Below are 17065 nucleotides of genomic sequence, written 5' to 3' on the forward strand. Positions count from 1 at the left end.
GGCATATAACAAATGCTCAAAAATATTATTAATATCTTTAACATGTATGGTACTGGCAGTGCTATTAACAATAATGATAATAATAATTATTATTCTTGTGGATATTAAATAATATCATGAAAGTAAAGCACCCAATATAGAATAGATACTCAAAAATATTTGCTTCTGACTCTCTTCTAAGATTACCTATGTCTACTTACAAATTCTAGAAACAGTTTAAGTTTTCTCCTGTCGTAGAAACAGGCTCAACTTCTAAATCCCCAAAGGGAGCTAGGAAATGACTCAAGGCCCTTTGGTTCTAATTTTTCGGGGCATGTTTCTGTCTTTCCTCCAGGGCAAGCCGTCATCCAGAAACAAGGATAAATGAAAAAATAAAGGATCTGTCAGGTTAGGCTTGGTCACAGCAAGAGCGGGAACAAGTCAGAAGAGACAGATGTGTTTAATGGCCAATGCATTTGTCCAAAGGAATCATTTTCACTGGCCAGGAGCCCAATTAAACCTGTAAAATGGAAATCCAGAAAATCAGATTAACGAGCCAGTCATTAGTAAGGAAAAGACCCAGCTAATTCTGTGTTTAGCGTGACGGATGGGCCCAGAGCAAATAATTGGATGACATTCATCAAATATAAAATAAAAGGTGTCACCGAAAGGAAAAGTGGTAATAATCTTTGGGATTTACAGTGCCAGAAAATTTGCTTGTAAGGAAGAGAAAAGTTCATCAAAACAGATTAATAGTCACTAAACTTTATTTCTTTCTTGTGTGCCAGAGAGCCACATGATCGCAGAGAAGCAGCAAATGCATGCATCAGCCTGCTTTTACCCTAACATAGTGAAGCAGCAAATGCATCAGCCTGCTTTTGTGAGGACTCTGCCCCTGAAGGGGTGTGCGATCTATTTGAAAATAAATTCCTGCTTTTGTGAGGACTCTGCCCCTGAAGGGGTGTGCAATCTATTTGAAAATAAACTCCTGCTTTTGTGAGGACTCTGCCCCTGAAGGGGGTGTGCGATCTATTTGAAAATAAACTCCTTTGACCAACCAGGAACCAGGCAGGGCTTGAGAGTTCTTCACTACATCTATGTTTTAGTCAATATCCAATGGAGGAAACCAAACTCAAAGTCTTTCTGCTTAAGCAGATTAATCCCAACAATCTCTTATACAGTAAGTCAATAAATATTGGCCCCCTGCTGTGTATCTGCCCCTATGATGTGTGCTCACTCCTGGTTAAGGGTTCAGGTGCAGACTAGAGTTGGAAAACCCAGGTTTATAAGGGTTCAGGTGTAGGTGGGAGTTAGAAAGCCCAGGTTTATATTCTGGCTGTAACAATGAAAGTCTATATGACGCTGGGCAAATTAGTGGCTCTCTCTCAGCTTCAGTTTTCTGACCTGTATGAAATATTATTGCATGATATTATTATTATTCTTGGTTTTATTACCTCACTTCTGCTCTCCTAAGAAGATATTATTTTAAAAATGTAGCACCGGACTAGATGCAGTGGCTCACATTTGTAATTCCAGCACTTTGAGAGGCTGAGGCAGGAGGACTGCTTAAGCCCAGGAGTGGCTTTGATCACTTTGAGACCAGCCTGGGCAATAGAGGGAGACCCAGTCTCTAAAAAACATAAAAAAATAAAATTAGTCAGGTATGGTGGTTTGTACCTGTAGTCCCAGCTACTTGGGAGGCTGAGGTGGGAGGATTCCTTGAGCTGGGGAGGTCAAGGCTTCAGGGAACCATGATTGTACCACTGCACTCTAGCCTGGGTGACAGAATGAGACCCTGTCTCACAAAATAAAATTTAAAACTACAGCACCAGTGTCAAAACAGATTTTCCGGGAATGCAGGGAAACAAAACCATATACACATGTGATTTTTAAAAAGTTTTTCACAAAAGATGTTGGAATCAAGAGAATCTATTGTGTTATTGTGGTGAAATAAGAAAGATGGACAGAGGATTCTTCTTAGTCACAGAAGGAGGAGCACAGCCTTAGAGCCAAACTTTCTGAGGTTTAAATCTGTCTTATCTTGGACAAGTCACTCAAAATCTCTGTAGGGTTGTTATGAGGATTAAATTAGGTAATTTTCATACAGGGTATGTGCAGTTCTGAAGTGTGGTAGATGTGCTCAATTAATGACTGTCTCATTATTTTTATTATTATGTATCCACTGGTCATCTGCCAGAAGACCAGTTCTCTCAGTCTCTTTCTGCTTATACACAATGGAAATTGATTTTTCATAGTTCTAAAGGCTGGGAAGCCCCAGATTAAGGCACCAGCAGGTTAGGTATCTATTGAAGGCCTGGTGTCTGCTTCCATGATAATGCCTTGAATACCGAGTCCTTACATGACAGAAGGGCAGAAGGGACAAAAAGGAAAAAAAGAAAAAAAGAAAAGAAAAGAAAAAAGAAGCCTATCTAGTTTTCTCCAGCCCTTTTATAAGGCACTTTTCCTTTCCTGAGGAATAAGCCCTCATGGCCTAATCACCTCTTGAATGACCCCAACTCTTAATACCGTTGCAGTAGGGATTAAGTTTCAACAAGAATTTAGGAGAGGACAGAAACAATCAGACCATAGCGTTCCACCCATGGCCTCACAAATTTATGTCCTTCTCACATATAAAATACATTCATTTCATCCCAATAGCTTCAAATGTCTTAAGTTGTTCCAGCATCAACTTTAAAATTTAGGTCCAAAGTCTCATCTACATATCGTCTTAATAAGAGGTGGGTGAGACTCAAGGTGATTTATCCTGAGGCGGATTCCACTCCAGCTGCGAGCCTGTGAAATCAAACAAGTTACGTGCCTCTGAAATACAATGTATGGGACAATCATTCCAATTTCAAAAGTGAGCAAAAGGAAGGAAGGAAGGAACAAGTAACAAGTCTCAGGGAAGTCCAAAACCCAACAGGGTAAACAACCTTAAATCTTGAGGCTTAAGAATAATTTTCTTTCACTCCATGTCCCACCTTCCAGACTGTGGGGTGAGGATTAGGTCTCCAAGGCTCTAGGGAACCCTGCACCCATGGTTTTGGGTAGGTGTAGCACATGTAGTAGCTGTGATGGATTAGAGTCCATGCCTGCAGCTCTCCCAGTCTGGTGTTGCACTTACAGGTCTGGGATCTGGCGAGGGCTTCCCCTCCACAGTGGCTCCATTAAGCATTGCCCTAGTGAGGACTCTTTGCAGTGGCCCTGCCCTGATGGCTCCACTGGGCATCACTCTAGTGAAGACTCTGCTATGACCCTAGCCTTATATTGGTCCTTTGCCTGGGCTCCAAGGCTCTCTTGGGCATCCTTTAAATGTAAGTGGAGGTAGCCCTGCTTCCACGGCTGTTGTACTCTGTGTGCCTGCAAAGTTACCACTATGTGGATGCTGCCAAAGTTTATTGCTTGTGTCTTCTGGCACAGCAACTTGAGCCGAACTTGGGTTTGCTTGAGCCTCAGCTGCTCAAGGAGAGTCACACTAGAATGTGGCGATCAGAGACTTGAGATGGTACTGGACAGAGAGCCCCAACATCCCGTGGGAGCCTGGCTCCTCCCTTCAAATTGTTTTCCCCTCAAGGCCCTGGCACTCTGGGCCTGTGATGGGCATGGCAGCCTTGAAGATCTCTGGTATGCCTTCTGGGCCATTCTTTCATTGCTCTGATGAATAACATCTGGCTACCTTCTATCTGTACTAATCTTATCAAATAGTCCCTTGGCCACACCCTTGGTGTTCTCTCTCAAACTTGCCTTTTTAAACTTTACATGGCCAGGTGAGAATTTTCCAAATCTTTAAGTTCTGTTTCCCTTTCAATTGTAAGCTCTGTCTTTAATTCATGTCTCTCTTCTTGCTTTTTACTGTAAATGGTCAAAAAAAGCCATGCAGCACTCTCCACATTTGCTTTGATAGTTCTTCCAGATATCCTTGTACATTGCTTACAATTTCTGCTTTCTACAAATCTTTAGACGCAGGCACAATTAAGCCAAGTTTTTTGTCACTTTATATCAAGGATGACCTTTCCTCTAATTTCCAATATCTTACTCCTCATTTCCGTCTAAGACCTCAACAGCATTGCCTTTACTGTCTGTATTTCTACAAGTATTCTGTTCATGACCAGGTAAGTAATTTCTAAGGAAACTTAAATTCTTTCTACAGCTCCCCACTTCTTCTGAAGAAAGGCCCTCACCAGAATTGCCCTTAATGCTCTGTTTAATGAAATATAGGTTTTTTTTTTTCTTTCTAGTATTCACTTCAAAACTGTTTCTACATCTATTCATTACCTGATTCCAAAACCACTTTCATATTTTTAGGTATTTGTTGTAGCAATACCAATACCAATTCAGTACCAATTTCTGTCTCAGATCATTTCTGCTACTATAACAAAATTATTTAGACTACATAGTTTATTTCTCACATCTGTAGAGGCTGGGAAGTCTATGACAAAGACACCTGCAGGTTTGATGTCTGATGAGGGCTTGGTCTTTGTTTCCAAGATGGTGCCTTGAACACTGTGTCCTCACATGGCAGAAGTGATGAAAGGGAAAAAAGAAGGTTAGTTAGTTTTCTCTAGCCCTTTTATAGAGCACTAATCCCTTCATGATGGCATAGCCCTCATGTCCCAGTCATGTCCTCAAAGCCCCACCTCTTAATACTGTTGCACTGAGGAATAATTTTCAACATTTATTTTGGAAGGGACACAAACATTCAAACCATAGAACCAGCATTGTCTAGGAATGAAGTAGGTCACAACCTTGTAATAAGCTATAGAAGAATAATTATAGGAATGTGTGTGCCATGAGAGTGAATGTTGAAAGTGCTATAGAAATGAAAAGAACAAAGTTCAGTAATTGAGAGATAGGAGAAATTAGAATGAATTGGTAGCATTCAAAAACCCTTCCATGAACTCATAGGGTTTACACTGAGGTTTAATGCATCAGTTGGATTTTGGCAAGTACAGAGAAGGACACAGTCAGGACAAAGGAAGATTGGCAGGATGAAGCTTGGTATCTCTGGGAGATACTACAGTATCAGAGGTACTTGGAGACCCCAGGGCTCTGTGGCCTTCATGTAGCCCCTTCATGTTTTGGACCATTCGACAATGCATTTAAAGTATAATTTCTATCTTCATTATTTACTGAAGCACAAACTTTCCTGGATTGTGTGTGAGCTTGTAAGAGAGTCTTTGCTTGTGCAGGGCTGTAATAGACATGGGAGGATGAGTTCTCAAGGCTGTGGGACTGATCACGCTATCAATGGGACCACCTTGTTCTCTTTTGGCAATTGGTGACTTGGAAACCCCAATGCGCCCAGCCTTGCCCTGGACTTCTGATAAGAGGCGGAGTGGTGCTATCATTTTGTTCCCTGTTGAGGTGGCTGGATCTTCCAAGGAGAAGCTCCTTTTAATTGATTATCTCTGGCTAGCATTCAGGGATGGGACTTGCTTCTTGGATGCTGATCTGCTTTCCCAAGAACGTGTTTAGTGAGGTTCAGGGTGACCTGTAGAGAAATGGTTATTAAGCATGATAGGTGACCAGGAGATATATTTTGGGGGTGTAAAAACTTTGTCATCAGGTATAAGGACTCCTTTGGGGGTGATGAAAATGTTTTAGAACTAAATAGAAGTTTTGGCTGGATCACACACTGTGAATGTACTAAATTTACACCAAATTGTACACTTTAAAATTATTAGACTATGTGAATATCACTTCAAATTAAAAAAAAAAATAAAACACCTTTCTCATCGTTGTAAACACAGAATTCAGGAACATATCTACATCTGAGAGAGAGGCAGGGGGTCAGGGCAGATAAGGAGCACAGAGATCTATGCAAATTGTTGTTAAAAGTCTAGTTCTGAGGTGTTCAAAGTATGGTTCCCAGATCAGCAGCATCGGCATCACCTGGAAATTTATTGGAAATTTTTTTTTTTTTTTTTTTGAGGCAGAGTCTTGCTCTGTTGCCTAGACTGGAGTGCAGTGGTGTGATCTCGGCTCACTGCAAGCTCCGCCTCCCGGGTTCACACCATTCTCCTGCCTCAGCCTCCCGAGTAGCTGGGACTACAGGCGCCCACCACCACACCCAGCTAATTTTTGTATTTGTAGTAGAGATAGGGTTTCACCGTGTTGGCCAGGATGGTCTCCATCTCCTGACCTCGTGATCCACCCACCTTGGCCTCCCAAAGTGTTGGGATAATAGGCGTGTGCCACCGCGCCCCACCTATTAGAAAATTCTTGATCCCCCACCCAGATCTATTGAATCAGAGACTCTGCAGATGGGCCCCAGGAGTCTTGAGTTTTAATAAGCTTTCCAGGTGATTCTGATGCATGCTGAAGTTTAAAAACTTTTGATCTAGTTTCTAGGTTAGCAGGTATGTTTACATGTGTTGGTTTTCTAATTAAATGTAAAACCAAATTAAACAAATACATACAATCATGTGAGAACTAACGGTGACTGTGTTTTCAGATCTAAGGATAACATTTTATGCACTTGAGACTTACTTGGAAAAGGAAAAAGACTTCCTAGCAACCTATCGATGTTAATATAGCAACACCCACCTCTAAGCCAACACAGAACAATATAGATTCAGAACAGATGTTGCATCAAAATAAAAAAGTTTTAAAGTCCTGAAATACAAGGCAAGAATGATGGTAATTAGATATGGATGTTGCTCCCTGAACATCAGGGTGAAAACCAGTCTCTCTTCTTGGTTCACAGCATAAGCCTTTGCACCAAGTTTTTTCCAAGTCTCTGCCTTCGTGCTGACTCTGACATCTGCTCTACCTGGCAGCGTGTGGTGCCTGCTTTGGGGGCTTCCAATCTGTGCAGAGCAAGGGGTAGCCATGGGAGATGTCATCTCCCTCCCCGAGTGAGGAGAGATGGGTGGCTTCAGTAGAGATGTTACAGCTCTTCTGCTCCCAGCAGAGCCTGTGGATGGCTGCCAGGTTTGGATCAGACTGGGAGGACTGGCCTGTCTCCAGCCTGTGCTTGGACCTTAGTGAGAATGAAGCATGTGCCTCGAGTAATTGCCTCCTCAGCGCAGCAGCCTGGTTGCTATTGTTGTCCTGCTATTTTCTCTGAACAAGCCATGTTATCTTCTCCTGTGAATATTAATTTCCCCTGAGTTAGGATAATTGGGCCGAGAGCAGCCATCTGCAGAGCTCTGCCATGTTGGCAGGGCTTTTCAGCAGGCCCTGGCCAGAGGACCATTTCTTGGAGTGGTTTCCACTTTCCTCCCATTAAGAATCTATCCTTTCGCAAGTGAGGTTACAGGGCTTGTCCCTGAGCCTTCTAGCCAGAGATAACACAGTTGGGACTCAAATCCAGGATTTCTGAATTTCACATTTGGAGTTCTTCCTCTACCTTTTGATGTTTTTAAGTATCTTGTACATGGAAAGAGTCAATAAATATCTATTCAATACATGGATTATAAATATGAGAGAAAGAAATCTGTGCTTAGTTCAGAAGTGAGATTACATTTCAAAATAATGAGAGCTTTGAACAGTAGTCGTTATTCAGATCCACAAAATAATACATTTGACAATTGTGTTATGGTTGGAATGAATTAATAAACAATTCAAAAAGAATAAATAGATCATGGGTGTAGCCCACATTGATAGCTCCTCTGCTTTTAGTTGAAAATACTTACTAGGTATGTACCGTGTGCAGAGCACAGTGACCAAATGGAGTCAGTCCCTGTTCTGAGGGAGAATCTCTCAGTGGGAAAGATTGTTGTAATTGCCCACCTGTGATCTAAGCACCATGCAATGAGAGCAGCTCAGAGTGCCATGGGATTAGAGACCCAAAGCCAGCAAGGAATATTCTCTAAAAGGTAATTACAAACCCATTGTGGTTGTCAATAGGAGAGCTAATACTTTCCAACTTGTGCATGATCTGTGGCCTCATCTGATCTCTTTGTGTTTCCCCCACAATCTAGGTAACAACTGGTGGAAGAGCCAGCTACTACGTGTCTTATCGAAGAGAGGCCTTTGCTCAGATAAAGCTGCCTAAGTACTCATTGCCAAAGGTACTGCATGCACCACCAGCAGTCCTGGGTCCCTCCAGGCAAAGGGAGGGTTGGAGAGGCTGCCTTGTTGGGCAACTGGGAGGTTTGATCTGTTTAGAAGGACTGTTGGCATTTAGACTCACTCACCGCCAAGTCGTTTAGCCTCCCTTAATGGTGCACAACCTGGATTCTGTATTCCTGTCTCAGCTGGGTACCAGCCAAGAGCTTTGATTTCCTGTAACTCAAAGGTCTGATATAACCTTGGGTCATTTCCCAGGGGCAGTAATGAAAGGAACACTAGCTTTGGAATCTCCTCGGAGGGGCTCTCCCTTTTGCAAAGGGCTTTATCACCAAATAGAAGGCCAAACTCAGGCAGGAGGACAGATGCTATATGAGTGTGCATAAAAGTGCACAGATAAGTCTGGTGGTTTTCTTGCTTCTTTCTACATTTTAAGGCTAAACGGAAATGTATTGCCTATGTTTCTACTCCCCCCACCACCATGAGTAATTAAAACGGGGTAAACTAATAGAATGTTAATATCAAATGTTGGCATTTTAACGTTTGATTTAACTCTTCTATTGAAAAATCATAAAGCTTACTTTGGGGACCCCATTCCTTGTGAACATTGGCTCTGGAGGGAGATGGACCTTAGAACCTCATTGTGAAAATGGACAGGTTATAATTGCATCACTGAATGAAGCTGCAAAGCAGAAAAATCTCAGGCAGCACGTGTATCAAGTGTAATGTTGCAAAGACTTGGGTCTCTAAGCTGGTGCTAAGGAACGTATTATGAAAGGTTAAATGAGGACAGAGGTGGAGGAATTATGGCATGAGAAAGTGGATAATTTCCTACCCCCAGTTGCTATTATTCATTCATTAATTTTTGCATGCATGTATTCATTCATTTATTCTTTTATGCATCCGTTCAACTATTCTTTCTCCATTTAACTTTTACTCTGTGAACTAAACTCTATGAATAGAGTAGTGAATAAGATACAAATAGTCCCTGCCTTCATGGATATTATGTTCTGGAAAAAAAAGACACTGAATAAGCAATGATAGGTATGAGAGTGTTATACACATTCAAGGGCCATCTTGGCATACAAGGTGGTTTTAGTTAACTATGGGAAGGGAGGGCAGTTTCCTAGAAAAAGTGGTGTTTAAGTTGATACAAGAAAAATAAAGGAGTCAATTCTGCAAACAAAGATGGGGAGAAGCTGATAGAAGATATATGCATAGGCCCAATTTTAAGAGACAGCACACTTCATTCAACAAACTAAAAAGCCATCTTGAGAGACTGGGTTGCAGAGAGGCTGGTAAGGTCAGTAGAGATCACTTTAAGTAGCTTCAAGGACCATGGGAACCAATTTCTTATTTTCTCTACCCTCTCTCTGATTAGCTTTATGGGACCATTGTGTAGTATTGTGTTTGCAGGATGTACCCATCAGATGTTCTAAACCCAAACAGGAAAGAGGTATTCCAGCTTGGATAAGGTTAGAAAGGGGAAATTCACAGTTATGCTCTTTCTAAAGGAGAATGCCTCATTACACTAACCTGACAGTCTCCCATGTTTCTAAGCCTAGGAAATGAGTTTAGAGAACTTTCCAAGCCATCTCCCTGAGGTAGGGATTATTTTATCTCTGTATGTGTGCACATTTTATGTATTTTTAACCTTCTCAGGAAAACAAACCATTCACTCCCCTGGACAGTGTGGCTGCAGGTGGGGACAAATGAGGCCCTGAATTGATCACAACCCTAGAACACTCCGTTAATGATTAGCAACCCCGAGGCAATTTATTGTGGTGGAATGCCATCCGCTCAGTCCCTTTTATAGAACCTCATCCAGAGCAGCTTCTCATTAATATGAGGGCTGCTGTGAAAATAGCTGGATGGTTATCGATCCCCTTTATTAGCCAGTGCTGGCCCAGGTTTTCATAGTCAAAACTGAAGAGGTGGGGACAGAGAGGGTGGAGGGAGATTGGTTCTTTCCATTGCTTAAGAATGGAAATGGCTTTTAAGCAAGTCGTTGCTGTTCCATGCAGTGCCATGGATGCTTTTAGGTGGTTTGCTTAGAAACAAAGGCATGAAGAGCTCCCTGTCGTCATTGCCCTCGCAGCTCTGCTCCCAGCTTACATGTTCAGAATGTGCTCTCCTGGGGTACTCCATAGCTCTGGAGTGTTTGGCAGAGAATGAAATGAGCACCATTAACAATAAACAGGGTTATTAGGAGCCGCAGCCCTGTGCTGAGCCCTCCATAACTCAGTCCCTGGGCATCAGGTTGGTGCTGTCAGTCCAATAGGCATGAAAAGCAGACAGCAGCAGAGGGCATGGGGCAGGTGATAGGGAGCAGGTAACCTAGGAAAAGACAGGTGAGCTTATGAGCAGAAACCCTGAGCTTTCATTCCAGCTCTACCGCTTACTTATCCATGAGCCCGGGTCTTCACATCTGTGAAATGGGGATACTATTGCTTGACAAAGTTGTGAGGATTTAATGAATGGCTCATTGTTGGTCAAGTGTAAAGCGCTCGACAAATCTAAGGAACAGTTTTGATTTGGGGGCAATTAATACTGAGGCTCTTAACCTGTCTTACATGGAGATCAGTGTTCATAATGGGATCGCATCCCAGACTGACCTTGGAATCAATATTGCCTTAAACCCTCACTTTACCACTCTGAGCCTGATATACCCTCTTTTGTCTCTTAGATTCTAGACTTATTCTTAACTTACTACTCTAATAAATTGTTTCTACAGGAGAAAAGATTTTTGTTTCTTTCCGTATAGGATTCAGGTTGGAAGTAAAAATGTTGATTTTTGCCTGAGCCCTGTGCTCCTGAAAAACAGCCAAGGTTAAGAAACTCTGCACCCTTTTGTGTTTGGGAAATGGTTTATTGCAGACCCCCTCTCTGCATGAGACTTGATAAGACTCAGATGTCTGCCTTGTTTACCTATAATAGGACCGGATTCCCTTTCTTTTTCTCATAAATGATTTGCTAAAATGTTGTCCTTCTGGCCAATCTGGACAAAATGCCTGCTAATTTGACTTACTCAAACTTAAAACTAACTTTTCCCCTTCCTTAAGCCCCTGAACTTTGACCCACTCTTGAGCTTGTGTAAGCAGTGGTAGCTGAAGCAAACATGGCAATGAGGAACAGCCCCCCTTCGCAGCCCTTCTGAGAATCAGCAGACCCCGAAGAAAATTTCCTGTTCAATTGCTCAATCATGCCACCTGCACACCCTACTTTTCAAGCCCAATTATTTCTAGTCTTCTTTTACTTTCCCGCATAAAAGTAATTCTTTTCTGTCTTTACTTCAAGATGCTTACAGGTATTGCAAGTCTTTTCAAATAAAATCTCTTCTTACCTAAGTCTGGGTCCATTTTTTATTTGACAGTAGAATATGGTTAATTCCGTTTTGAATAATAAAAGAGAGGAAAGGGAAATATGTCTTAGAAAATTCATTATAATGATAATGACAATGATATTAACCTTTTGTTTCCTCAGTTTTTACATTTCCCCAAATACTGATTTATCCTTCACTGCTGTGTCATGGCCACACTTCTTAAAGAGTTATCTGTAATTCTAATCTCTTTTCTCATTTCCTATTTGCTCTTCAACCTACTGCTGTATATTCTCTGCCTTTACATCCGTCTATCCACTATTTCACTAAAAATCCCTAGCCATTGCTACAGTGGCCACCTGCATGCCAAATCAAATAGATGCCTCTACATCTTTATTGATTTTCACCATTCTGGAACATTTAACACTGATGAAAATAATCCATACTTGATACTCTTCTCTTCCATAGTTTTTTTTTTAATGAGTTTTTTTTTTTTTTGGTAGATCCCCTTCTTACCACTCTCTAAATGTTGGTGTTCCTAAGTTCTTCTTGTATTCTGCATGGTTCCTGGGTGACTTCATCCCTCACTCTTTTTCAATATTGGTGACTCCTGTATCTACAACCCCAGCCCATATCTCTCCATTGAGCTCTAGACCGCATAACCAACTGCCTATTTGATGTAGATCCTCTTAAAGATATCCCATTTAACCAAGGTCGGAAACTAAGCTTCTAGTCTGCACTTTATAGTCCTTATATCCCATTTTTCTCCTATGTTTACTTATATACTCCATTTATTTTTCAATAATCTTTTGTTGGATGTCTACCATGTGCCAGATACTCTGGTGAGTATTAGAGATAAAGTGATACATCAGAGAACATAGTTTATGCTCTTTGGGATCTTATAATCTAATGAAAGAGATAGACATCAAACAAATAATTACATAAGAGACTAATTATAATTGTAGTGAATTCTATGAAGGAAAAGAGGAGTTTCATAAGGCACGTATCTAAGGCATTATGTATTTGTCCTACTCCCTTCTCCCCCTGTAGATTTTACCTCCTTACTATCTCACCAGTCTGTCTCCTGGAGACCTCATGGAGAACCGGCTTCCTTGGTTCAGGCCCTCCTGAGTTATTATCTGGACTGTTGCTGTGACCTTTTAAGCCTTTCTCCCTGCCTCTAGCATTGCCCCTCTCAAGGCCCCTCTTCACAATGCTTCCACAATTAATTCGATCATGCAAGGATCCCCATCCTCTCTAACTAAATCTCTCTATATATCAATTCTAATCATGTCTTTCTCTTGCTTAAAATCTTGTGATAATTTTGTGCTATTCTTTGGGCAAAAGTTAGGTGTGCCATATTACCCCTTATGATGTAGCCACTGTCTGCCTCGCCTCCTTCAGAGGAAAACTGCTTTTATGTGATACAGATTCCCACACATTTCATTGATTATTCCATCCTGATTGTCACCTGTAAGCGTTTCTACTCCAGTCACCATTTTTAGCACCTCTATCATAGCACTTAGTCAAGTTTGAGAAAGGCCGCTAGAGTATGTGATGTCTCCACCATTAGAGGACAACTTCTTTAGGGCAGGTTTTACTTTTTCTCTATTTCCATTGTCTGACACATGGCAGATGCTTAATAACACGGTATTTATATAATAAATAAAGTATTTTCACCATTGTTCACCTAAGAAGTCACAGGTTTTAGTTTTCAAAAGCAATCATAACTCTCCCAAATTATTGTCTTGGCAGAGCAAACAGGGAATGTTATTTATAATTGCTTTCCAAATATAAATATGTATGTGATTATGTCTGATGCTTTTCAGGTTCCAAGTTTAGTAAAGTCCCAGTCTAAATTTAGTCTTATTGCATTTTCCCTCCTTGGATTTCTCTCTTTAGCACCAAATTTTTCCCTGCATGTTCTCAGGACCAACAAGTAAGGCAAGGACACACGCTATGGAGCTAGACTGAGGTAACTCAGTTCAAGAAATAAGCTTCATTATTGTTCGGGTCTCTATTGGACCAATTTTAGCTAATTATACTTTTCTTTTTCTTGAAGACTGAATGTTCTAGTTATTGTTGGTTGACCGCATTCAACCATAGAGACCTATTTAGACAGAGGTTATGTATTTCAGAGTGTTTCAAAGAGTGATTCCCTGGACTTAGATGCACCAGAATCACCTGAAGGGCTTGTTCACATGGAAGAATCTAAGGGTCTACTCCAGATACACTGAATTATAATCTCAGGTAGTGACCAGGATTAGAGACAGCCAAGTTTTCTGTATGTACATTTTAGGTTAATGTTCTCAGCACAAGTCTGCATGCTTTTAAGATTGCTAGGTCATTTTGATGCACACCAAAGTTATATCCCCCACTGATACAGTGTTTAAAAGTTAGCTTCTTGATTAAGATTAGGTTTAAATTAAGATTAGGTTGTAGGTTTATATCTTAGTAATGTCATTTATTAGCTTTGGCAAATTAAGGAATTCTCAAACAGATATGTCAGAATTCTGGAAATCAGAGAGCAGTCTTACTCCAGAGCCTGGAGCACTTATTCACCAGGTGACACAGCCCCAGGACTGCATTAACCTAATGTGCACTCACAGCGAACCTGGCTGCCTCTAATCCTGACCATGCCCTGGTGTTTTAAGTTGTTCTTTTCCCATTTCTTTTACATTAGTTTAGTCTAAAATAACTTAGCTCATTCATTTTTATGACCAAAACATCTGGGAAAAACCAGGCATTTCTATTGCATTTTTAACAGGGTAAGTGAATTTAATTCGTATTTCCTGCAGCTGCGATTTCCCCTCCTACTGGGTTCTTGGGCATTCATTCCACACCAACACAACACGATTTCCTCACATGGTTTTTAAGAGTAAGCTTTTTTTTTTCCATTTTCAAGCAGCTCAGCAGGAACCTGTAATTCTACAAGGTGTGTAAGCACAAATGAGCAAGTGAGGTCTTAGTCAAGGTGACCTAGAGAGTTCAAGGCCAGAGGCTGAGATTTGACAAAGAATCTTCAATAAAAAGATCCAGAACTTGCTTTTCTACTTCTCTCACCTCCAGGTTGCCCAAATCAAATGGGTTTACTCCTTTGTAAATCGTCTTGGAGGAACTCTCTGTGGTGCTGACATTACAGACATTGCTGTTTCTTTTTACTTGAAAAGGTTTCTAGGAAAGGTTGGTCAAACACAGTAAAGGCTAGACCCTGCCTGATTATTAAGTTACAGTCAGCTTCAATCCCCCATCATCCTTTTACCAGTGCTTTCCACCACAGCAACAAGGTTGCCTTTCCTTCTGCTGTCTATTACTCTTTGGCATGTACACCAGTATGTTTATGCAGTTTTTAGCTACTTCCATTTTTGGCAAAGGATTGTCCATGTCCTCCTGACTGTGTCAGTTCTCTAGGTAAGGGCTTAAATTTGTGATAATATTTGTACAGTGCCTACCTACACAGGCAAACTGACTTTTATAAATTATTTTGTATTGTAAACTACTAGATTTGATTTTAGAAATGATCCAGACAGAGCAAGACCCTGTGTGTAAAATTTTTTTAATTAAAAAAATTAAAATGATCCAGTCCAGGATTAAAACTAAATGATGTCAGGGACCAGGAAGTTAACATCAGTATGTAAGTGGCAGACCATAAGAACATATGGAGATAGAGGGCTGAGACCCTAACTCGGGGTCCTGACTCCATCTGAAAGACCACAGACTCTGGTTTTCAGTACAGAATATGGCCAAGCTAAACATTTGTGATTCATATTTAGTTCATGAGTCATCAGTTTGAAATCTCTAATCTAGAGGTTATGTATCCAATGACTAGAAACCATCCATTAGGTTAGAGTCAGAACACAGAGGTTCAAAACCTGGTTCTGCCATTCGATAGCCATATAATCTGAAATAGATTGGTAAGCTTCTGTGTGCCTGAGTTTGCTCTTCAGTAAAATGGAAATAATCATACCACTCCCCTCACAAAATTATTTTCATTTTTAATAGAAAAAATACATTTAGATGGCTTAGAATAGTGCCCGAAGAGATGTTTTTCTTGGTAGCCCAACCTCTTCACTAGGTGAGAAAATTGAAGTTCAGAGAAACTGACACATTCAGCATCATGCGACTTACTTATAGCAGTGCTTATATTTTGACCCAGAACATTAAATTCCAGGTTGAGTATCCTTTTCTCTGTATCAGTGATCTTCAATATAATTTTATTGGCAGCAGAACCTCTCTTACCTTTTACTCCTAAAATATTACACAGAACTCCAGTGTATACAGCAGATGCAAGTGGTTCTGCTCTGATTGAAACAGGATTGCAGGTCTAGAGCTCCACTCATTGGTTATACCTCCATGCCACATTTCTTGCAATCCTCATGACTCTGAAGATTCTAAAGAAAAGTGTGTAAACCACCATACTACAGAATTTAAAAACATGAGTGAATATCTAATGACAAGATAGGCTGTGTCTTCATTGCATGCGTGAGCTTCCTTGGGCAAGGGTGTCTGTCTCTGTTGGCGCTAACTCTTAAATTTTAGGTATAACAATAAAAAATGAAAGTAGATGAATCCTTGGAAGCCATGGGAAATGATATCAACCAAAGCCCCTAACACCCATTTTGCTGTCACTTAGCAAGGAACAGAAATCATGAAGCTCATAATTTATAGCCTTGGTTCAACATGGAATTGTTTAACATTGCCTATAACTCAAGCTTTTTCTCAGCAGTTTCATAAGTCATAGTAATTGCTTGGCATCCCAATGGGCAGAGAGATACGGAGATCTGCTGCCTTACAAGCCTTCCATCTTCTTTCAGGACATGCACATCATCAGTACAGACGAGAACCAAGTATTTGCAGCAGTCCAAGAATGGAACCAGAACGACACGTACAACCTCTACATCTCAGACACGCGTGGGATTTACTTCACTCTGGCCATGGAGAACATCAAGAGCAGCAGAGGTCTAATGGGGAACATCATTATTGAATTGTATGAGGTATGTAGCCAAAATTGTCCTTCCCTTGGACCTATCTTTTTCATGAATTTTAATGGTATAAACACAAGCGCTGGAGTTCTGGGTTCAGATTCCAGCTGTACCACTTAGCAATTGTATGACTTTGGGCAAGGGACTTAACTTCTATATGCCTCAATTCTAGTAACATAGAGATAAAATATTTACCTAAGGAGATTATTGTGAGATGAGAGATGACGGATGTAATGCATCTAGTATAGTGACTGACTCAAAAAAGTTAGTATTCCTGTATATATAAACAATTGATTACTAGACAGAAATTAAGGTACTTGGCAAAGGTGATTTTTTAAGTAGCTTTGTAAACTCTGTGTTGCTTTTGTGGACCCTGAGTGGAGGGAATAGTGCTATTTATGTGCCTTAAATTACTTGGAAAGTCCTGTTTTGTGAACAAATTTTATAGGAAAATAAAAGTGAATATCAGTGGTGGGAATGAGAGTTTTTCTAAGATGCCACCAGATGCCAACATCTGTGCAGGGTAAAAAACTGGTTTTGACAGGAGTGTGTCACTTATATTGAGCTTGTTAAAAAGTGTGATAACTAGTTAAAGAGTAATTAGGAAACCAAGTGACTCCATGTAGTAACTGTAGTGAGAAAGAGAGAAAAAAATAAACTACTTTCAGTGACCTAAAAGTTGTGGTACCTTTTATAGTGGCACTGTGTGACCTTTGACAGTCCTAGATCCAATGAAGGAATTTGACTGACCACCTGGATATGAAGGATTGAG

At 40.7% G+C, this 17065-nt stretch overlaps 1 protein-coding gene across 1 annotated transcript in view; it reads left to right on the plus strand.

Annotated features, from left to right (window-relative positions):
* The window catches only part of SORCS3 (sortilin related VPS10 domain containing receptor 3), a 621794-nt gene that overhangs the window by 487997 nt on the left and 116732 nt on the right, over positions 1–17065 (plus strand). The window contains exons 8-9 of the mRNA XM_025396833.1: positions 7905–7994; positions 16126–16305. Of these exons, the coding sequence (XP_025252618.1) occupies positions 7905–7994; positions 16126–16305 (270 nt within the window). The remainder of the gene's footprint in view (positions 1–7904; positions 7995–16125; positions 16306–17065) is intronic.

The sequence above is a fragment of the Theropithecus gelada genome, chromosome 9, assembly GCF_003255815.1.
Source record: "Theropithecus gelada isolate Dixy chromosome 9, Tgel_1.0, whole genome shotgun sequence".
NCBI classification, from domain to species: Eukaryota; Metazoa; Chordata; class Mammalia; order Primates; family Cercopithecidae; genus Theropithecus; species Theropithecus gelada.